General features: G+C 41.0%; 1 protein-coding gene across 1 annotated transcript; it reads left to right on the top strand.

The window, feature by feature from the left end:
- The first annotated feature begins 5,517 nt into the window (after nucleotides 1-5,517).
- SDHAF4 (succinate dehydrogenase complex assembly factor 4) lies at nucleotides 5,518-20,348 on the top strand. The gene is made up of 3 exons (XM_084958843.1): nucleotides 5,518-5,616; nucleotides 13,641-13,790; nucleotides 19,921-20,348. The coding sequence occupies exons 1-3, from the start codon at nucleotides 5,553-5,555 to the stop codon at nucleotides 20,028-20,030; spliced, it is 324 nt and encodes a 107-aa protein (XP_084814969.1). The 5' UTR covers nucleotides 5,518-5,552; the 3' UTR covers nucleotides 20,031-20,348.
- Nucleotides 20,349-23,664: the final 3,316 nt, after the last annotated feature.

The raw sequence follows: 23,664 nt of genomic DNA on the forward strand, positions 1-23,664 counted from the left end.
TTTTTGCTATACATATTTTTCATCCTCACATGCCTTGGTCCTGAATTTGAAATACCATCTTTTTTTCTTTTCTTTCTTTCTTTCTTTCCTTTTTTTTTTTAAGTTAATACATTGCCCAATACAGTTACTGTATATTTTTTAAGTTAAAAAAAAAAAAGCTCACCTTCTTCTAAGTCTCAGTAATCCTCCAGGTTTATCAGAGTATTCATTCTTACTCATAATCATATAATTGTATTTAAGGGAAAATTGCTTTATGATCATAGTTGGTTGATTGGTTGTTGGTTGTTTTTTAACACAGTTTTAAAAACCCATCATGGTTTCAAGTCTAACAGAGTTAACTTCTGATTTACCAGGGAAACTATCTTAAGCTCTTCACCTCCAAATTACAGAATACAGAAGTGGAGTGGGAGTCCAAGGAAGAGAGGAAATCATCATCAGAAACAGTATAATTGACTTATTAAAGTTTATACCAGGAAGAATTCTGGGTCCAAGCAACAACAATCACTGTGATTAACTTAAACAGAAAAAGAATTTATTGGAAGAGTAGAGGTAGTTTACAGAATTGGTGGAAAGCTAGAGAACTACTCTTGGAAAACAGAAACCAAAGAAGGCTAGTGATCAAAATTATAGCCAAGTTCTGACTCCAGGGGAGCTAGAGGTTTGTGTATGTTTCTGCTGGCAGGGATGCCTCTGAAAACTAGATTCCAAACACTCCACTTATTTGCATTACTCATTCCAGATTCAAAGTCTGACTTTCTCAAAAGTCTGACTCTTTCAAAGTCTGATGTCTGATTTTCTCAGCTTCCCCAGTCTAAGATGGGACCATTTCTCCTACTAGAATTCACCAAACATATGGAATGGGTTTAATGACTGAGCACTAAATAGAAATAGAAAAACATATCTGAGGTCTACTATAGTCCATCTCTTTGTCTTTCCCACATCTGCAAATGTCGTATTTACATATCTTTTAAAATGCTTCTTCCTAACATAATACTATTAACCCTTATCCAGTTTCAAGTCAGGATCTTGGTATTATGTCCATTTCTCCATTTGTAATGATCTTGTCTCAGTAGTTTGCAATCCACAGACAAAATTGTGACTTCCCCACAACCATCCCTACGCATAATAATAGTACTGTTATAGGTAGGAAAGATAAATTAACTGTATAAGCACATGCATAAGCCAATAAGGAAAAAAATATAGCTAGAGTAGTGATTTGCAAGTTCCTTTGGTGAACTCCAGGACCACATGACAGACCACCTGAAGCAGAATCTCCAGGGTAAGATATAGGTAGCAGCATGGTTAATGTCCCAAAACTCTCTGTTATTAAAAAAAAAAAAAAAAAAAAAACTTTGGCAAATATAGCCCTCAGTTCTTGAGGCTAGATGATCTTGACTTGTCACCACTGCCACTTATTCCCTCTTTCCTCTGTGTTTGCTCAGCACTTCAACTGACCAGATTTCCTTACCTCCTCTGTGACCAAGAATCTGAGGCTTGAGTGGTCCTGCCTCTGTGCGGCTGCAATAGTCTTTGCTTATGGTTTACAATTCGACACAATATTGTGAGGAGGTATTCCAGGAGACGAGGTCCCATCTTCTAGTCAGAGTCCTCTCCTTACTCCCTTTTCCCCATGGTCATCAGGGCCCATCACTACAGCCAGCACCAGAACCACTTTTTCTAACTCCTTACCTAGGGGCATGGCCTAAAGATGGCCAGGTGGCAATCCCAACTTCCAGTTCACAAAAAACACTGTGTCCCTTTATACCCAACTCTGAGTACAAAAATTGGTGTGCCGGCAGAATCTGGAACTGTAGATGGCTGGAGCAGTGAAAGGTCTGATATTGTATCTGCTTGTAGTCTTGCTACAGGTTCATGGACACATGGAGACAAGAGACTCCTGGACTAGAAATGAGACTATTACAGTAAAGTAGTAGCTGAAGTGTCAGTATATTTGCACCACTTCCCAGAGCATCAATTCCCACATTGACACAGGGCCATGTGACACATGTATACACAATGCAGGGCTGAGGGCCAAGCAGTTTTTGACCAGGCGGCAAACAGGCCAGTTCTTTCCCACAGAAGAGCAGCAGTTAAGTGGTAGTAATGCTGGGGTTGCCTTGACCTACATAGATACACACATGACTAGCTACAGAAACTGCCCTGCATCAGGAAAACAGTTGCAGCTGGCATACTCAGCAATACATGCAGAGACACTTGGGACCCATGGTGGACTGTCTCCCCACAATGGGAAGTGAAACACATGGGCAAGGTGTCAGAACACCAAGGTGTCCATCCCTTTGCTACTCCTTGGACCCTGTTATTCTGTCCGCAGATAACACTGAATACTGTTAACTCATTTGGGGGTATATGCCAAATCCTTTAGGACAGCAACCCAAAGTATATTTTCTCATCTGGTTCCAAAGTAAACCTTTAACAGGGCTGTCCTATCAGACTTGCCTCTGGTCTGATGGAATATGTGATGTAAGGCTAGTTAATCCCACAGGCATCAGTGAGTTCTTTGGTAAGAAGTAATGTTGTGTGTGTAAAGTGTACAGTATACAAGGCATCCAGTAAGTCCACAGGTGGAGTGTGTAAAAGAAGCATAAGTTGGGAGTTCCCATTGTGGCTCGGTGGGTTACAAACCTAATATCCATGAGAATGTGGGTTCAATCCCTGGCCTTGCTCACTGGGCTAAGATCTGGCATTGCCACGAACTGTGGTGTAGGTTGCAAACATGGCTTGGATCTGGTGTTGCTGGGGCTGTGGTGTAGGCTGCCAGCTATAGCTCCAATTCAACCCCTAGCCTGGGAACTTCCGTATGCTACGGGTACAACCCTAAAAAGCAAAAGAAAAGAAAAAAAAAAAAAAAGACACATAATTGTCTATTCTTACAGAACAAATTGCTACTTCATTTCAGTAGGGTCCTCTTATAATCAAACTTGCCACTCAGGCTATACAGTACTCTATCAGGGGATCAGGCTGGTCACTGCAAGTAGTGGTGCTAATCCATCACTCTTAGCAGGGAAAAAGACTATGTTAAAAATACTGGCAGGTCTCCACACCACCACGGCTCCCTTCTTAGTGGCGGCACTGAGCAAACACAGCTGTAGGGAGGGGAGGAGGCTGACCAATGCCTACAGAGTGGTCATTGTGGTAGGCAACCTCTAAAATGCCTTCGGTGATCCCCTTCCATTTGAGGTGGACTGGATCTGCTCATTCTCTTCTCATGATGGAATTCAACAAAAGTGATAGACATCTCTTCTGAGATCAGATTACAAAACTGTGGCTTTAATCTTAAGCAGTCTCCCTTGTTCTCGTTTGTTCATTGTGTGGAAATACAGCTGCCATTTTGTGAGCTCAACTCTGGAGAAGCCCACATAGCACGGAACTGAAGGAGGCCTTCAGTCCAAAAGCCCACAAGGAACTGAATCCTGCCAATAATCATCTGCTTAAGTTTGAAAGCAGATGCTCCCCTACTCATGCCTCTATGTGAGACTGGAAACCTCATTTGATACTGGAGCCAGAAGCATCCTGGGTTTTTTGTGCTCCTGGATTTCAGATACACAAAAGCTGTGAGAGAATAGATTCTTTATTGTTTTAAGCTACAAAATATTGGTATGATAGGCAGCAATAGATAACATACAGTAATCTTGTTCTGATTAGGACCTTTTTACAACGGGAGCCTTCTTTTGAGCATTCATTGGTACCCAAATATTCTTTTTTTTTTTTTTTTTTTTTTTTTGGTCTTTTGGGGGCCACACCCATGCGGCATATGGAGTTTCCCAGGCTAGGGGTCGAATCTGAGCTGCAGCTGCTGGCCTATCCCACAGCCACAGCAACCTCGGAGTCCAAGCCACATCTGCAACCTACACCACAGCTCATGGCAACATCGGATCCTTAACCCTCTGAGCGAGGCCAGGGATCAAATCTGTGTCCTCAAGGATACTAATCAGATTTGTTTCCACTGGGCCACGACAGGAGCTCCGAGACCCAAGTATTCTTATGCTTTGGGGTTATTTGGAGAGGACCTGTTCCAAAAACTATTCCAAAATCTCTACATTTTCCCAGTCCCTGACTGACTGTTTGACTAAACCAGTGCCCATGAAAGGATGCAGATCTGTATCTCAAGCTCTATCTCTTCCTAGGCAAAGAGTATAAGATGAAGTTCTGCCTCCGGGAGGATCCTTTTTCTCTCTGCTGTTCCTTGAGGGCCTCTGTTAAATGGTGCTGAAAATGCCAAATCAGTCATTTGCCAGCTGGTCAGTATATTGTACAAAGTCCTCCGTTATCTAGGTTTGAATTTTTCCCTCAGCCAACTTGTCACAGGATCTCAAGACAGTCTGTATGAACTAAGGGTGAAGTGTGTGTGTGTTTGAGATCTACCAAACTAATGCTAATGAAGATTGCTTGGGTTTTGGCCCTGGCCCTGTTCTGTATATATCACTTCCTCCTACTGAAAGGACTCCTTATCTAGGAGGACCAAATGACTCCTGGTTCTTGATGAGAAACTCAGATTGCCTGTCTACCTGATGTTGCTTGGCCAGACATCAGCAGTTCTTAGCTAGCCAAGAACTTTCCTTAAAAATAAAAATAAAAAATTCTAGGCACTCCACTGTGGGTTTTTTTTTTTGTTTGTTTGTTTGTTTTTTGTTTTGTCTTTTCTAGGGCCGCTCTCGCGCGGCCATATGGAGATTCCCAGGCTAGGGGTCTAATCGGAGCCATAGACACCTACGCCAGAGCCACAGCAATGCGGGATCCAATCCGCGTCTGCAACCTACACCACAGCTCATGGCAACTCCGGATCATCGACTCACTGAGCAAGGCCAGGGATCGAACCCTCAACCTCATGGTTCCTAGTCGGATTCGTTAACCACTTCAACATGACGGGAACTCCCACTGTGGTTCTGTATAGACTTCCATAGGTTCCTTGAAGCCTCCTGATCTGCCACATGTGCTGGGAACAGCACTGGAGCCGCTGGACCATGAGGGTGGATGCGTGGCGCTACTTCCAGGCAGCTGGACCAGATGGAGAGACTTCTCTTGCTCTACGCTTCACTCAAAACCTCATCTTCCAGGTCACCCAGTCAGTGGGTCAGAACTGACGAACTCAAGAGTTCACTGAACAAGCAGAGATTTTAAAATGTAAAAAGGGAGGACTGCCAGAAAGAAGCCTATTACAGGAACAGAGGAGTAGAAGGTGCCCAACTTGGGGGAAGTGAACAACGATCTTCGCCTCAGATTAAGAGCAACAAATGGAGTCATCCCCTCATCCAGCTTCAGCCATGATTTGGGGTCTTAAACAACACGGGGTTCAGGGCAGTTTGGGTTGTTCTTCGTGAGAAGGTTGAGCCGCTCCACACCCGCCGTTTTTCAGCAGATAGCCCAGTCCAGGGCCTTCGATGGATTCCTGGAGCGGGCCACGGAGGTCCCGCCCCACGGCGTACACAGGCCCCGCCCCACGGGCGGTCCATCCCTCACGCGGTGCTTGCCGGGAGCACACCTCGGCCTTCATCTCCTGTTTGTGCAGTCTCGGAGGCTGTGGGAGGGACGTTATGCCAGTGTCGTGCTTTACTTTGTTGCTGGGTCGTGTCCCAGTCACAGCGTGGAGAGCGGCAAGTAAGGCGCCCAGTTCCGGGGCCAAGGTCGCGGGCGGGGTCGCAAAGGCTAGGGCGTCCGGCTGGGTAGCTGCGCTTGTCCCGGGCTCGGGGGCCCAGGAGCTGCGATCTTGTCTGTCCGGCTAGGGGCCTCTCGCCTCTGCTCTGGGCAGGCTCTTCCCCGCCGGAGCTCGGGTTGGATGTGGAGCTGGAGGGTCCCCAGAGCCCGCCCCGCCGGACAGCTGCTTCCCGCTGACCATGGCTCTGGGTTCGAAAGGGAAGCAAACGTTTCTGGTTATCTGGGGGCGCGCTATGTCTGAAGCTTGTGAAAAGCATGGAAAAGGAGGCTCTTTGGCAATGAGAGTCGTCCTTTACTTACTTAATTTACGTCGAAAAGGACATAATGGCAGTTTACAGTATCTTTTTTAAAGTGGAGAAGTGCGGGATTATGGAGAAGGTAAATAAGTATAATAAAAATTAGATGGTGGGAATTAATTACAGAAAATATGCATGCTTTCAGTAAAACGTTTTTTTTTTTTAAAGGGCGCTTTTTTTTTTTTTTGGCTGCGACCACGGAATGTAACTCAGCATTTTTAAAAACTCATTTTTTTCTGAAAAGTTTCTCACACTATTAAAGACTTAACTCACAAAGTATGCTAAGCATAGTAAGTTGAAAACAGTTCTGGCCTTCATCCTAATGTGCCCCTGATTCCTATGCAGTTTTCCTTTCTGAAATCACTTCTCCCCAAACTACTTCTTTGTTGTAAAAAATTGTAAATGGTCCAGAAATGGATAATATAGAAAGTACAAGTCTTATCCAAACCGCAAGGTAGTAACTGTGTGAAGATTTGTGTTTTCATTCAAAATCCCTTTTTCAGTAGTGTTAAAACCTTAATAATGAAGTATTTGATACCAAAATTTATGTAACACGTGTAAGAAGCAAAGCCGACACTTATGAACCCATTCTCCAACTTAAGAAATAGAATATTTCCATTGCCAACCAGCTATCTGTGTGCTTCCTGAGGCAATTGTGTAACTGTGTTTTTGATCTTAATGGAAATGGCTTCATATCATTTGTATTATTATACTTGCCTTTTTCAACCACTATTTTTAGATTTGTCCATATTGATATATGATGTTGTAGGTATTCACATACCATACATTTTTCCTTTCTCCTTCCCGCTGAGAACATTTGTGTAATTCTAGACCCCAGGATTGGCTGCTACACATCTTGTGTACATTGTGGATGTACTTGCACCAGGGGTTGAGTTCCTGGAACACATGGTATAGGCCTGATCCAGTTTTACAATGTGATACCAAGTTGTAAAGGCATTTTCCATTTCTACTGGCAATTTATACTTCTTCCAGGAGTATATTAGAGTTTCTGTTGCTCCACATATTTGCCAACACTTGATATCAGAAAATTTAATTTTTATCTGCCTATAGAGTATTGAAGTTGTATTATGATTTTGTTTCTCTGGTTAGAGAAGTTGAATATCTTTTAAAAGTTTTTAGCTCTTTTTTTGGCAAAATATCTCTTCATTTTTTTATTGGGTTCCTTGTCTTTCATATTATATTCCTTCTTTTTTTTTTTTTTTTTTTTTTTGTCTTTTTGCCTTTTCTAGGGCCGCTCCCGAGGCACATGGAGGTTCCCAGGCTAGGGGTCTAATCGGAGCTGTAGCTGACGGCCTACGCCACAGCCACAGCAATGCAGGATCCAAGCCGCATCTGCGAACTTCACCACAGCTCACGGCAATGCCGGATCCTTAACCCACTGAGCAAGGCCAGGGATTGAACCCGAGACCTCGTGGTTTCTAGTCGGATTCGTTAACCACTGCGCCACGACGGGAACTCCACATATTTATATTCTTTACATATATTTGAACACTACGTTTTTTTGTCATGTAAGTGGCAGCTCTGTTGAGGATAGAGGAAATGAAAAGTGCTTACCAAACTGAGAAGGCATCTTGAGATGTATAAAAACACAATTGACTTATTTATTGATTTTGTATCCAGTAAGCTGGTTAAATTATTAATTTAAATATTTATTATTTGCAGATTTTGGTGGGGGTGGTGCTGTGTTAGATAGACACAAATATTACGTATAAATAATAAAAATCTAGTTTCTTCCTTTCCAATCTTTGTATCTTTTTCTTTTCTTTTCTTTTTTCTTTTTCTTTTTCTTTTCTTCTTTTTTTTTTTTTTTTTTTGCTTTTTAGGGCTGCACCCATAGCATGTGGAGGTTCCCAGGCTAGGGCTCAAATTGGAGCTGCAGCTGCCAGCCTGCACCACAGTCAAAGCAACACCAGATTCAAGCCTCGTCGGCAACCTACACCACAGCTCACTGCCTCACTGGATCCTTAACCCACTGAGCAGGGCCAGGGATTGAACCCATGTCCTCATGGATACTAGTCACATTCGTTACCACTAAGCCCCAACGGGAACTCCTATATCTTTTTTTTTTTTCTCTTGTTTTTCTGTCTATGCTCATCAGATTTCTAGTACTGTGGTGATAGGTATCTTAGCTTGTGCATAGTTGTAAAGAGAATATGTTCATATTGTATCATGTAATATTATCTGTAGATGTGCCTTTTATTAGGTTAATAAAGTCACCTGTTATTTCTAGAAGGATTTATTGGGGGAGGTGTGTATGTAGTTATCTGTTTTTTAAGACTGAACAGATCTTGAAATTTACTTAATTCATTTTTCTTCATCTCATTCGGGTGATTATATCATTCTTCTCCTTTAATCTGGTGGATTGGTGAATTATGGATTTTTCTAGTGCTGAGTCACTCATTACTAGAAAATATTCAAATTGATCACAATGATTATATTTTTAATATAATATTGGATTTGGTATGATAATATTTTGTTTAGAAATGGGCCTGTAACTTTCCTGTCTTGCAATTTGCTTTTCTAGTTTTGAAATTAAGGTTATTCCAGCCTCTTACAAAGAATTCAAGAATGTTCTCATCCTTTTCTTTGTTGAACTTTTTTTTTTTAGGGCCGCACGCATGGCACATGGAAATTCCCAGGCTAGGGGTCCAGTTGGAGCTGTAGCTGCTGGCCTGTACCACAGCCACAATGCCAGATTTGAGTTGAGTCTGTGACCTACACTGCAGCTCATGGCAACAATGGATCCTTAACTCACTGAGCAGGGCCAGGGATCAAACCCTCATCCTCATGGATACTAGTTGGGTTCATTACCACTGAGCCACAATGGGAACGCCAAGATTTTTTTTTTCCTAAGATTGAAATTATTCATTCCTTGAATGTTTACTACAACCTGCCTGTAAAACTATCTAGACCTCCTCATTTCTTTGAGGGAAGATTTTAAATTACTGGTTTAATTTTTCTATTGATAATTGTGGTATTTCTCTTGTCAGTTTTTTGTTTTTTGTTTTTTTCTTTTTTCTTTTTCTTTTTATGGCTGCACCTGCAGCATTTGGAAGTTCCTGGCCCAGGGGTTAAGTTGGAGCTGCATCTGCAGGTCTCTGTCATAGCCATAGCAACATCAGACCCGAGCCACATCTGTGACCTATGCTGCTGCCTGTGGCAACACCAGGTCCTTAAACCACTGAGCAAGGCCAGGGATCTAAGACACAACCAGGGATCTAATGCACATCCTCATGTACACTATGTCATGTTCTTAACCTGCTAAACCACAAACGGGAACTTCCAAGTCAGTTTTGATAAGTTAAGTTTTTCTAGAAAATTACTCATTCTGTAAACATTCAATACATAGGCATAAAATTCCTGTTTTTTTTTTTTAATTTTTGCTTTCTCTATAGCTATATACTGTTTTTCTTATTTATCTTGCCTTATGTTGTTTTTTGCATTTTGGTTTTTTTTTTTTTTTTGTCTTTTTTTTTTCTGTCTTTTTGCTATTTCTTGGGCTGCTCCCGCGGCATACGGAGGTTCCCAGGCTAGGGGTCCAATCGGAGCTGTAGCCACCGGCCTATGCCAGAGCCACAGCAACTCAAGATCCGAGCCGCATCTGCAACCTACACCACAGCTCACGGCAACGCCAGGTCGTTAACCCACTGAGCAAGGGCAGGGACTGAACCCACAACCTCATGGTTCCCAGTCAGATTCGTTAACCACTGCGCCACGACGGGAACTCCTTGTTTTTGTTTTCATTTTTTCATACTAGCCTTACCAAAGACTTCACAGTAGTTTTAGTCTTTTAAGAGAACCAACTTTGGTTTTGTTGCTTTTCTTAGTTTTACATCTTTTGTTATTTTCTTCTCTTACTGTTATTATTTTCTTTCCATTTTCTGTGGGTTCCCCCCCACCCACCCCTTTTTTAGGAAACCTGGAAATAGTGCATCTCACCAGCCTGTCTTAGGTCAGGCTACAACCATACAGTAGGTGGCTTAAACATCAGATATTTGTTTTTCACAGATACAGAGGCTGGGAGGTCCAAGATCAAAATGCCAGCACATCTGGTCTCTGATGCGAGCTTTCTGGTTTGCAGATTACTGTCTTCCCATTGACTCCTCATGTGGCAGCCAGCAGAAGACCCTACAAGCTCTCATATCACTTCTTAAAAGGTCACTAATCCTTCTATGAGGGCTCCACCCTCATGACCTACTTGCCTCCTAAAGGCCCCATCTCCTAATATTATTGCATCAGGGGATAGAGAGTCAACATATGAATTTTGCAGGGACATAAACCTTCAGTCCACAACACTGGTCCTTTTTTTGAAACATGGTAATGATTCTGTTCATAAAAAAAGCATACAGCTAGATTTTGGTGGGGTTTTCTGTCTTTTTAAGACCACACCCGAGGCACATGGAAGTTTTCAGGCTAGGGGTCCACTTGGAGCTGTAGCCACAGCCACAGCAACACAGGATCTGAGCCATGCCTGCAACCTACACCACAGCTAATGGCAACGCCAGATCCTTAACCTTCTGAGTGAGGCCAGGGATCGAACCTGTGCCCTCATGGATGCTAATCAGGTTCGTTAACCACTGAGCCATGATGGGAACTCCCAGATTTTGGTGGGTTTCTGTTTTGAAGCCTGACAGTCTATACCTTTTAACTGGAGAGTTCAATACATTTATTATTATAGTTACTGATCAAATTGGCTTTATTTCGGGAGTTCCTGTCGTGGTGCAGTGGTTAACGAATCCGACTAGGAACCATGAGGTTGCGGGTTCGATCCCTGCCCTTGCTCAGTGGGTTAAGGATCCGGCGTTGCCACGAGCTGTGGTGTAGATTGCAGACGCGGCTCGGATCACGCGTTGCTGTGGCTCTGGCGTAGGCCGGTGGCTGCAGCTCTGATTAGACCCCTAGCCTGGGAACCTCCATATGCCGCTGGAGCGGCCCAAGAAATGGCAAAAAGACAAAAAAAAAAAAAAAAAAAAAAATTGGCTTTATTTCTACCATTCTGTTTTTTGCACTTTCATCATACTTTGCTTGAATTCAATGTTCTTTCAGTTTTTTTTCCCCCTCTGCTGGCTTTGAAGATACATATTGCCTTTTATTTGTTAACCATGAAGTCTAAATGCATGCTTAAGGAAGTCAAAAGTTAGTATCTTTCTTCTCTTCCTAAACAATACAGGGCTTAAAAATGCTATGAATTTACTTGCCCTCCATCTTTGTTGTTCAGCCTTTGAGGGATGTTTGTATTCTCAGGTATATGTTAGGGTGAGATTGTATGGTAGCACAAATCAGTGTTACTGTTACAGTTTTATATAGTCAATATGCAATTTTTTTTTTTGTCTTTTCTAGGGCTGCACTCGTGGCTTATGGATGTTCCCAGGAGGGGTCTAATCGGAGCTGTAGCCGCCAGCCTACGCCAGAACCACAGCAACTTGGGATCCAAGCCACGTCTGCGACCTACACCACAGCTCATGGCAATGCCAGATCCTTAACCCACTGAGCAAGGGCAGGGATCGAACCCACAACCTCATGATTCCTAGTCAGATTCATTAACCACTGAGCCACAATGGGAGCTCCAATATGCAAAATTTTTACTTTCTGTTTCTATCTAAACTTCACTTCTTGGATTGATCTCTTAAAGTACATTGTTTAGAAGTTCCCTTTGGTGACAGTGCTTTGTGATGGTTTCTCAGTGTTTTGTTTTGTTTTTTTTTTAAATATATAGTTTATTTTCAATCTGAGAATCTGGTTTTATTTCTCTCCTGCTTTTGAAAGGTAGTTTCAATGGATATGTCGTTTTCTCACAGCTCTATCTTCTGACTCTGTCTTCTACCACCACCCCAACTGGTTTATATGCATATTTTATTTATTTTCTTTTTTCTCTTTTCAGGCTGCATCTGCAGCATATCAAAGTTTCCAGGCTAGGGGTTGAATCTGACCTGCAGCTGCCAGCCTATGCCCCAGCCACAACAAGGCCAGATCCAAGCTGCATTTGCAAACTATGCCACAGCTCACAGCAGCGTTGGATCCTTAACCCACTGAGCAAGGCCAGGGATCAAACCATGTTCTCATGGACACTATGTAGTGTTCTCAACCCACTGAGCCATAACGGGAACTCCTGTGTGCACATTTTAAAGTCTTCCAGCTCACTCACTTTTCACATTTTCTGAATGAGCTTCCCCTAGTCCTGGCCTCTAATGGCTATGTATTCAGCTTAGGCTCCAAAGACTGGCCCCTCTCTGATATCCTGAGAGCTCTGTACCCCAGGCTGTAGGGGAGAAGGACACAAGTTATGTAGCATTTATCTTACTAGGCTGCTTTGATAGTTTATCATTATTTACTTTCTTAAAGATTCTTCCTCTGATTTAGAAATGTTTTGTCTTTTTTTTTTTTTTTTAACCTTTCTAGATTCTTTATGGCTGTAGCGTTTTAGCATGTCTGATTTCTGAGGTTGCCAAAACAGGTGTTGAAAAGTTGTTTTTATTTTTTATTGGTGATTCACTCTCTTTCATTTGCTTTTATTGTTCTTTTAGAAGGTCATCTTCTTGCTTATAATGTACTTGTAAATACAGTGCACTTCTAAATAGGTTTTATACCTGGAGGTGAAAAATCTGATGTGGGTCTCTCTGGGCTGGAACCAAAGTGTTAGGGTTGTCTTTCCTTCAGAGGCTATAGGGGAAAGTCTCTTTCCTCCCTTTTCCAGCTTCCAGAGGCTGCCCAGTTTCCTTGACTTGTTGCCCCTTTCCTCTGTCTTTAAGGCCAACAACATTGCCAAGTCTGTCTTACATCACCATCTCTCAGATTCTCTCTTCCTCTTTAAGGGCCTTTGTGATTACAGTGGATGGACCAGGTAACCCAGGAAAGTCTTTCATCTGAGTAGCAACCACAGTTCCATCTGCTACCTAACTCTCCTTCATCTTGTGACCTAACCTACATATAGGTTCCAGAGAGTAGCTTCTCACTCTCTTTTGGGACTGTTATTCTGCTTGCCACAGTGGTGTGACCAGAACTTGTACCCATCTCTATCTGTCTCTAAAGCCATTCCTTCAGGAAGTTGGAAGGCCCCAGCCCTGAGGTCATTTCTCAGAGTGGTTTTGCCCTTATTGAACTTTATCTGAAGAAGGGTGGTATAACTTTCATAATACTCCAAGTTTACCTTTTTCATTATAACCTAGAGAGAAAGTGAACTCGTTTAGACATTGCAGATACCCAACACATGTTTAAAAGTTTAATTGGCAGAAGAAAGACCATGATTAGGATTTAAATATAAGATTATTAAATACAGTTCCTTGTAACTTCTAGAGATTTAAATACTAAATATTGTCATTGAAATGTTCCTACTACTTAGTTACTTTTAATGATCTGATCCCTGATATTTTGGCATTGCTTCAGACAGGAATACGTATTTTATATATAAGTTTTTACAATTTTGATAATGGTTGACTAACTTCTTTTCAAACTGATAGCATTGGTTGCCTCCAAGGAAGAGAACTGGCTGGCTGAAAGATTGGGACAGATGGAAGAATTGTCAGTGAATGTCCTTTTATACATTTTAACTTTGATAAATATAAATGTGGAAGCTTGAATCAGCGAAAGTATCAAATTTTGGAGCAGAATAAATGAACAGGTCCTATTTTTTCACTGTTTTTACTCTGCTAGGATCACCTCTGCTATGTTATCCTTTGAGGAAAATGAGTTCTCAAGGAGAGAAATCTGAACAAATCAAACAACCCCTTAAGAAGCCAAAGTTACCAGAAGGTCGTTTTGATGCACCAGAAGATTCCAATTTAGAGAAGGAACCACTGACAAGTGAGTATAGTGAAGCTTCTCTCTTAATTTTTGAGTTCTCAAATAAAGTGTTTTAGATATTGAGAAAAAAAAATGAAGGAAGCATGTTATTGTTTATTTCTTTTTTGTTGTTGTTGTTGTTGTTGTTGTTGTTGCTATTTCTTGGGCCGCTCCCGCGGCATATGGAGGTTCCCAGGCCAGGGGTTGAATCGGAGCTGTAGCCACCGGCCTACACCAGAGCCACAGCAACGCGGGATCCGAGCTGCATCTGCAACCTACACCACAGCTCACGGCAACGCCGGATCATTAACCCACTGAGCAAGGGCAGGGACCGAACCCGCAACCTCATGGTTCCTAGTCGGATTCGTTAACCACTGCGCCACAACGGGAACTCCAGCATGTTATTGTTTATAATCCATCATTAACAATGAATAAAATTACCATATTGACCATCAATGTGGGATGGGTTTAAAAAAAAAAGATTTCAGGCCTCTAGCAATGATTATGTTTGATCGATTGATTGATGTTAACTCATTGGTCACATGACAAAATATATGAATTAAGACCTACTTTGATGCAAATAACAGAAACTTAGTTGAGCAAGTTTAAGCAGAGGGTAGAATAGGTTGTTATTAAGGTTCAGGGGACAGGTGAGGCTCCCTAGGGCAGTAACGTTTCTGGGCCTTGGAAGAAGGCCGGGGTCTCAGGACTAAGCACTGTCTGGAAACCGGGATGTTCTCCCTCATTCTCATGTCCCTGATCACTACTCTTCATTATTTTCTGTTTCCAGACTTCCTTCTGAGTCCATTGGTCAGAAAGTTACTGCTCCTAGGGTGTTTCTGTTGTAGCTCAGCAGGTTAAGAACACAACTATCATCCCTGAAGTTGGATGGCCTTGCTCAATGGGTTAAAGATCCAGTGTTGCTGCAAGCTGAAGTGAAGATCCCAGATGCAGCTAGGATCTGGCATTGCTGTGGCATAAGCCAGCAGCTGCAGTTCCGATTTGACCCCTAGCTTGGGAACTCCCATATGCTGCAGGGACAGCCCTAAAAAAAAAGAAAGTTACTGCTCCTAGCCGCTACTCAGTTTAAAAGAACAACCAGACTAAAAATACAGTTTCTTAGTTCTAATTTCAAGTTCCTTAAGAAGAGAGTTCATTTGCCCAGCTTCAGTCAGGTGGCCATGGCCAAATCAACCAGAGCAGGCCCTGGCCGGGGTCATAGGTGAACTTGGTTGTTCTCGCTGTAGCCACATGGTTGGCGAAAGAGAAGGGGAGGTTTGGGGAGTAAAGAGGTTTTATGAGGGAGGTGGGGTGATAGACTAAACATTATTTTGTATTCAATATATGTAAAATTAGGCTATAGCTTAAGGCTTTGGGAGCTTTATTTTCATTCTGTAGTCTTTTGTACCTGTGAATTGTGAACATGTACAAGTATTAGCTATTCAAAATATAACATTTCATACAGCATAAATGTAAACATACCATTTGAACTTTGGCAAGAGTGCCCTTCTCATCTGATTTTTCCAGTTTCATAAGAGCTACCTCATCTATGTAGTGAAGCATCCTAGGCAAAGAAGATACCAGTAGAGGATACGGGGACCTGTGTCTGGAACTCTTTCTGGAATATAAAAGCTTTTGGGATTTGCTTATTATTTACATATTTCAGTTTATAGGACTTTACCAAGCCCAATCTAATAAACGGATCAACCAACCAAGATGATGGAGACTTTAAAAAAGTTGTTGTAGCATTGTGAATGTATTTAATGCCACTGAATTCATGTATTTAATGCCACTTAAAAATGGTTAAGATGATAAACATTATATATATTTAATACCAAAAAAAAGAGGAAAAAAGCATATTTCAAAAGGTAATCATCTATTTCACTTGGTGTTAGGCACCCATCTTAATTTTTTAGTCATTGTTTTTCAATCTTCGTTTTATCTAAACAACCCTGGGCTCTTTTTTAAGCTCCTCTGCCTCTGCTCAACTCTCACATGTAGGTATTTGCCAGGCCTCTGTCTTGAGCCCCGTAAGCATTCCTACAGAGAGCTCATATCTTCCTGAGATGATCTGAAGTATCGCATATATGTTGGTGATTCACACAATAATACCTCTAGTCAGACCTCTCTCCTGATCTTCTCCTATCTATAACTATAGGGTCTTTGCTTGCATGTTCTAAACATATCTCAAAATTAATAATCTAAAACTATATTCATCATCGTCTTTTTGGTTCCCTCTCACCTCTCTACCCTATCTACTACATCCCCAAGCCTGAAATGTGGGGGTAATCCTTTCCTCCTGCCTCTTCCTGTGTCCTAGATCCAATCACTAACCAAGTCTTGTTGCTTCTACCCTCCTCACATCTCTCAAATTCACCTCCTCTTACCCATCCTACCCATGACAAGTCTGTCGTCTTCCCTCTTGTCTGCCTTTTAGTCTTGTCTCCCTTCCCCTAGTACATACCTCATTCTAAGGAAAATATATAGGTTGTACCTTTGCAGAGAGTAGGTTTTGTTTTGAAGATGATATGATTGTTTGCAGCTAGGCACCTTGTTTGATGGAAAGGTGAATAAGGATAGGAAAATAGGATACATAAATAACTATGAACAGGATATTATGTGGTAACTGACATGGGAGATACAATACATAGAAAAGGGTCAAGGAAAGGTAGACAAAAGAGATAACATTTGAGGTGAGGTCTAAAGGAAAAATAAATTGTGGTGAGTAGATAAGGAGTGGTGGGGAGGTGTTTCAATAAAAGAGAGAAAGGAATGGTCAAAAGAAAAGAGGCTGGGGAATGTGACACATGCAAATCAGCTAATGGGCCTCTTGGGCTGCAGCATAAAGCGTCTCTGGTGAATTAATAGAATATAAGGCTAGAAAAGTAGAATTGGTTCAAATCTGAGAAGCCCTGAAGTACCAGGTTATGGTGTATGGGCTTTTTGCAGTAAACAGTGAGGAAAGCATTGAGTGTTCTTAGATAGAGATTGTTTTAATCTGCTTTCTTAAAGTATAATCTGCATATAATAAAAATGACTCGTTTTAAAAGTGGCTACAGCTCCAATTCAACCCCTAGCCTGGGAACCTTCACATGTAGCAGGTGCAGCCCTAAAAAGACAAAATATATATACATATGAGGAAATGATGACTGAAAACATCCATAATCTGAAGATAGAAACAGATAACCAGGTACAGAAAGCACAGAGTCCCAATGAGATGAAACAGACCCACACCAAGACAAATTAAAATGACAGAAGTTAAAGAGAATTCTAAAGGCAGCAAGAGAAAAAGTCACATTCAAGGAAATCCCTATAAATTTATCAGCAGATTTCTCTGCAGAAACTGTGCAGGCCAGAGGGAGCAGAATAGAATGAGCAAATGAGTGCTTCAAATAAGCAAAAACTAAGAGTTCATCAATACCAGATTTAACCCTCAAAGAAATTTTCTTTCTCTCTCTCTCTTCTTCTTTCTTTCTTTCTTTCTTTCTTTCTTTCTTTCTTTCTTTCTCTCTCTCCCTCTCTCTCTCTCCCTCTCCCTCTCTCTCCTTCCTTCCTTCCTTCCTTCTTTCTTTCTTTTCCTTCCTTCCTTCTTTCTTCCTTTCTTTCACCCTAGAGGAAATGTTGAAGGGATTTCACTAAGTGGAAAAGAAGCCATAGGAAAGGGGAAATCCTGTTAGGAAAGGCAAATATATAGTAAGAACTGAGGATCAACCTTAAGTGTAAGCCAGTACAAAGATTAAAACAAACAAACAAACAAAAAGTGTAAAAGCAACTATAACTACAGTAATAGTTAAGGGATAAACATGATGATGTAAAATACAAGATCAAAAATTAAAAATGTACAGGAAAGGAGTAAAAAAATGTATCTTTTAGACAGTGTTTGAACTTAAATGACTATCTCTCACCTCTGGTACCCAGAGCTACAGCAGTGACAATGCTAGATCCTCAACCCACTGAGATGCAAGGGAACTCAATTCTTGCTTCCTTTGTTGTAGATTAATTGACTGTAGGTGCATGGATTTACTGTTCTATTCCATTGATCTATGTGTCTGTTTTTGTGCTGGTACCATCCTGTTTTGATTACTGCATCTTTTTCAAAGAAGACATACAGTTGGCTAAACATAAAAAGATGTTGGAGTTCCCGTCGTGGCGCAGTGGTTAACGAATCCGACTGGGAACCATGAGGTTGTGGGTTCGGTCCCTGCCCCTGCTCAGCGTGTTAACGATCCGACGTTGCCGTGACCTATGGTGTAGGTCGCAGGTGTGGCTCGGAACCCGAGTTGCTGTGGCTCTGGCGTAGGCCGGTGGCTACAGCTCTGATTCGACCCCTAGCCTGGGAACCTCCATATGCCACGGGAGTGGCCCAAGAAATAGCAAAAAAAAAAAGACAAAAAAAAAAAAAGATGTTCAACATTGCTAATTCTTAGACAATTGCAAATTAAGCCAACAATGACCTATTACCTCACACCAGTCAGAATAGCTGTTATCAAAAACTCTACAAATAGCAAATGTTGGGGAAGATGTCGATTCCCAATGTAAATTGGTGCAACCACAATGGAAAACAGTGTAGAGGTTCCTCAAAAAACTGAAAATAGAACTCTCATGTGGTGCATCAGTTTCACTCCTGTGTATATATCCAAAGAAAATGAAATCTCTAATTTGAAAAGATACATGCACCCCAATGTTCATAGCAGCATTATTTACAGTAGCCATGATGTGGAAGCAACCTTAAGTGTCCATCGACAGGTGAATGGATAAAGAAGATGGAGTGCATCTGTGCACATGGAATATTACTAGCTAGCCATGAAAAAGAATGAAATCTGCTATTCGTAACATTGTGGGTGGTCCTTGAGAATATTATGCTTAGTGAAAAAAGTCAGATGAAGTAAAACAAATTCTCTATTTTATCACTTATATGTGGAACCTAAAAAGTAAAAGAATAATATATATAGCAAAACAGCAACAGACTCATAAAACTAACATGTTACTAGTAGGGAGAGGGAAATCGGGAGGGCTAAGATAGGGGTATTGAATTAAAAGATACAAACCACTCTATAAATTAGATAAGCATTGAAGATATATTGTATAGCACAGAGAATTAACTAAGAGGTTTTATCTTGTAATAATTTTTAATGAAGTATAATCTATAAAAATGCTGAATCACTATACTGTACACCTGAAACTAATATAATACTGTAAATCAACTGTATTCAATAAAATTGAATGAATGAATGAAAGAATGAATAAATAGACATTGTTTAAGAATTGGGATTCTTTCTAATAGCTGATTCCTCTCCTGTTCTTTCCATAAACAAGTCAGTACAGTGGATGGGCAGAGAGCAAGACTGCAGCCAGAATATGTGAATTCAAGCTCATTTTCACCACTTAGTAATTGTGCCACCTTGAGCTCTTTGTTTCATTTTTCTCATCTATAAAATGGAGACAGTACTTTTCCTTTTCCTAAAGGATTATTATGAGGATTAAAAGAGTTAATATGTATAAAGTCCTCAGAATTGGGTCTGACTCAAAATGGATGTTCCCGTTAATGCATAAACCGCTCTTAGGTGCATCAATGGCCATTTCATCTAACCACTTGCCGAAGCCAAAACCATGTGATGAAGAATAATAATTGTCATAGCTGAAATTAATAGAGCATTCTTAGTACCTGCCACTGTGCTAGACCCTTTACATGCATTTCTTTATTTGTCAAGTAGTAAAGCAGGTATGATGGTTGTCTCCATTTCACTGATAAGAAAAATAAGGCATTGAGTCAATGTCATCCTCAAAGTAATCTTGTTTGAAAACCTTGCAAACCCTGTGGATCTGTACTCTGTACTCTCTGCACCCACCTCCTGTTTTAACCCAGCAGCACATAAGCAGCCACTCCCCAGATCAGGGTCTGGGAGCTGCTCTCAGAATTCCAAGTCATTACTGTAGGCAGTAAGTTGATTGGATATGAAAATGTATCCTAAAGTGGAAAACTCAAACTGGGGGAAAAGAACCATGTTTAGAGTTCTTTTAAAGATTGCATAGTAGTAACCTCATTAGTGGCATCTATCCTGTTAATTGTCAGCTCTCCCTCGGAATTGACCATGATGCTTTTCCCATCACCACTGACTGCATTTGTTTTACATCTTCTGTCTTCCTTTAGAATTTCCAGATGATGTTAATCCTATTACCAAGGAAAAAGGTGGACCCAGGGGCCCAGAACCTACCCGATATGGAGATTGGGAGCGAAAAGGACGCTGTATTGATTTTTAAACCACACTTTATTTAAATTTAGTATCTTTTTCAGATTGTGTACATCTGAGTTAACTTGATTATTTTCTTTCTGTATATCCTTTAAGTCATCTAATTTCTAAATGTATTTAAAAATATATATGATAGCTTTGGAAGAAAATATGCTGCTATAAATTAGGGAAGAAGAAATATTTCTATATTAGCACATTAATTTTAATTTAAATGTATTGGGGTTTTTAAGTGATGATTAGAGCTGTGAACTTTTATCTCATCATGTTTCATTTTAAATTAATTGCTTATAAGATACAAGTGTAAATAAAACAACTTTTTAAAAAATTATTTTATTGCCATATGCTAGGTAACAGTGGCTTTTTTTTTTTTTTTTTTTTTTTTGGTCTTTTTAGGACCACACCCTCAGCATGGAGGTTCCCAGGCTAGGGGTAGTATTGGAGCTGTACCTGCCAGCCTATGCCACAGCCACAGCAACGAGGGATCTGAGTCGTGTCTGTGACCTATACCACAGCTCATGGCAATGCCGGGTCCTTAACCCACTGAGTGAGGCCAGGGATCGAACCCATGTCCTCATGGATACTAGTCAGGTTCATTAACTGCTGAGCCAGAATGGGAATACCAACAGTGGCTTTTTCAATGTGACTTAATTAGTGTGTTATAGTTTGGTAAGGCCATAGTAACAGCAGAACATCTTTAACTCTGGAGCCAGATTACTTGGGTTCAGATCCCACTCTGCTACTTACTAGCTGTGTGACCTTGGGTAAGTTATTTAACTTCTCATTGCTTCAGTATTCTTACATGTAAATTGGAGAGAATACTAATTCCACCCCATAGGGCAGTTAAGAAGATTAAATGAGCAAATACATGTAAACCATTTGAAGCAGTGCATAGCACATACCTCTCATTAAGTGCTATCTATCCCTAAATCATAAATGTATTTTTCTAAGTCTCTCGATTGCCTGGGGCTGGGGGGTGGGGTGAGATTAAGAAAGTGATAGTTGAAATACTTGAGTTGAAATTGTTTTACGTGAATATAACATTTAAAAAAAATCATTAGTTGGGGAGTTCCAATCGTTGGTCAGTGGAAACAAACCCAACTAGTACCCATGAGCTCACGGGTTTGTTATCTGGCCTCGCTCAGTGGGTTAAGGATCTGGCATTGCCATTAGCTGCAGTGTAGGATGCAGTGTAGGCTCAGATTTGGCATTGCTGTGGCTATGGTGTAGGCCAGCAGCTGTATCTCCGATTCTACCTCTAGCCTGGGAACTTCCATATGCCGCACCTGTAGCCTTAAAAATAAACAGATAAATAAAAATAAAAAATCATTAGTTGGAAAATTAGTGATAATTTGCAGGGGCAAACTGAGCTGAAGTATATATTGGTTTGTTAAACATAAATTCAGGTACAGAGAACTAACATGCAGAGCAGGGGGTTGAGTGGGCCACTGTCATCAGCTTTGATGACTCAAAAGCTCCTATCTGTGGTCTTTGGATAACTGGGCCAGGAAAAATCAAGTCCAGTTTACAGAGCTGGACTGATATGATAGTGAGATGGGAATGCTGCGACTCTGTAAGGCATCCTTACATCAGTTGTCTTTTTTTAGTTAACATTTAACATTTGTTCTTCTCATCGCAGTTACTGCGTATGCTGCTGTGTAGTAACCACATTCCTGTGAAAATTATTCTAAAATTTAGTCAGCATCCAATTAGTTTTCACCAAGTTAACATTCCAGAAATACTATGTTAAATTATTTTGTTAATATTAATTTATGTTTGTTATTTAATGTTGTATAGTTTTGCTTGTGTTCCACACTAATCATTATGATATGAGATAAAGAAAAAACAACTTTTATACTTCAAAATCTAATATAAAATGTTACAACAAAGTGTTGCATTAAAATAATAGAATCCTTAACCTCCATTAGAAGTAACTTGTTTTAGGAGTTCCCACTGCGGCACAATGGGATCAGTGGTATCTTGGGAGGGCTGGGATGCAGGTTCCATCCCTGGCTGGGCACAGTGGGTTAAGGATCCAGAATTGCAACACCTGCAGCTCAGGTCAAAACTGTGGCTCGGCTCTTATCCCTGGCACAGGAGCTCCATATGCTGCAGGAAGGCCAAAAAAGCTAAAAAAAAAAAAGAAAGAAAGAAAAGCAGCATGTTTCAGGACAGCTATCAAATATTAGAGATAAAATTTGGTGACATAACATTTACAGTCTTTATGTCCACTAAATATTAATGAAAGAACCTGAAGACACAAAAGATGATGTGGCGGCAATGGAAATACACCATTCAGATCTCCTCCTGTGGGAAGCAGGAGGAGCACCCCAGCTGCTGCCCCCTGGGACCCACCACTGTGTTGCTGATGAAGCCATGCAGTGGGGCTACAGTGATGGATGACATTGGCTCAGATATTCCTCCTTGGTCTGCGCAGAATTTCCTTAGGACTGTGCTGCTGTCTGAGACTCTCTACCCTCCCCTCCTTTCTTCCCTCTCCCCTTCATAGGTGTCAGACTCTGCCTACTCCCCCATTTATAGTTGACAAATGTCACCCCAGTAAATCTCTTTTACTTTTAATCCGATGTTAGCGTCTGTTTCTCAGAGAACCCAAACTAACATGGATAATTTTAAAAGTACAGCTTAGAGACATATTTTCAGAAAATGTCACACAAAGTTTGTGGCTTTTTCTAGTGTAATTTAAACACTTTAATGTTACATTGGGGATTTCTGGGAAGTTATGGGTTGAATGTTTATGTACAAGGCACCATGGTTTGGGCCTTGTACATATTAAGTATTTCAGTGGAGTTTAATTATGTCCAGCATTTCCTTACTTTGATGTTGCTATAACCATAAGTCAAAATATAGTATTACTTACTGTTAAACTTTTAAGAACAAGCCTAAAGGCATTTCTGCTAGTAAATAACAAATGTTCATTGTATGAATAGTTCATAGTCAGCTAGCTTTGTAATAGTAATTATTAATGATGCATCAGCAATTTTAATGATAATTTCAGAATAGGACACTGATTTTTTAAGTACAGGATAAGAATGGCAGTGTCCTGTATTAGTTAAGAAATACTGATCAATTAAGAAGGGACATAATATGAACAGTGGCTGACAGGTTCATTCATTCAGTTGGTTCTTTGACTCAGTCAGTGGCTATTTGTCTGTCACATGCCAGATAGTCTGCTAGGCCCTGTGTATGTGGTGATGCATGAAAGAGCTCCTTCCATCCAGGCATAAAGTATGGTGGAGTGATCTGCCCATGAAAATAGTTCCAAAAAACTAGGTATAGTACAGGTGCCTGTGCTTCAGCCAAGCCAAAGGTGGCTTCCTAGGTTTGATGAGACAGTCGCTTCCAGGTTTTTGTACTAGGTGGCTCTTCAGAGACCTGAATTCTCACCCTTTAAATCTAAACTGGCTCGGTGAGGTATTTGTTAATTAAGTTAAACATTTCTCTGATCAAATGTCTTCTGACCTTGCCATATATCAGCCTTCCTAGACATTGACCAAGATGGTATGGAGTGAGCAGGCTGATATGGTTAAGATTCCTGGACATAGAAAAGTCCTAAAGCCATCCTTGGCCCAAGAGGAGCATTCTTGGTGGGCATCCCTCTGTACAGCCACTGGAACCAAGGCTGCCTC

Source organism: Sus scrofa, chromosome 1 (genome assembly GCF_054392235.1).
Source record: "Sus scrofa isolate SSC_HxYL_T2T_F1_AM1 chromosome 1, Sscrofa_HxYL_maternal_Yorkshire_Landrace_v2.0, whole genome shotgun sequence".
Taxonomy (NCBI): domain Eukaryota; kingdom Metazoa; phylum Chordata; class Mammalia; order Artiodactyla; family Suidae; genus Sus; species Sus scrofa.

What these genes read in the sequence shown, in the direction of transcription:
- SDHAF4 (XM_084958843.1), top strand. Translation starts at nt 5,553, where the DNA reads ATGCCAGTGTCGTGCTTTACTTTGTTGCTGGGTCGTGTCCCAGTCACA. An exon ending in CACAGCGTGGAGAGCGGCAA is followed by an intron (nt 5,617 to 13,640) that starts GTAAGGCGCCCA and finishes TTACTCTGCTAG; the next exon opens with GATCACCTCTGCTATGTTAT. An exon ending in AGAGAAGGAACCACTGACAA is followed by an intron (nt 13,791 to 19,920) that starts GTGAGTATAGTG and finishes GTCTTCCTTTAG; the next exon opens with AATTTCCAGATGATGTTAAT.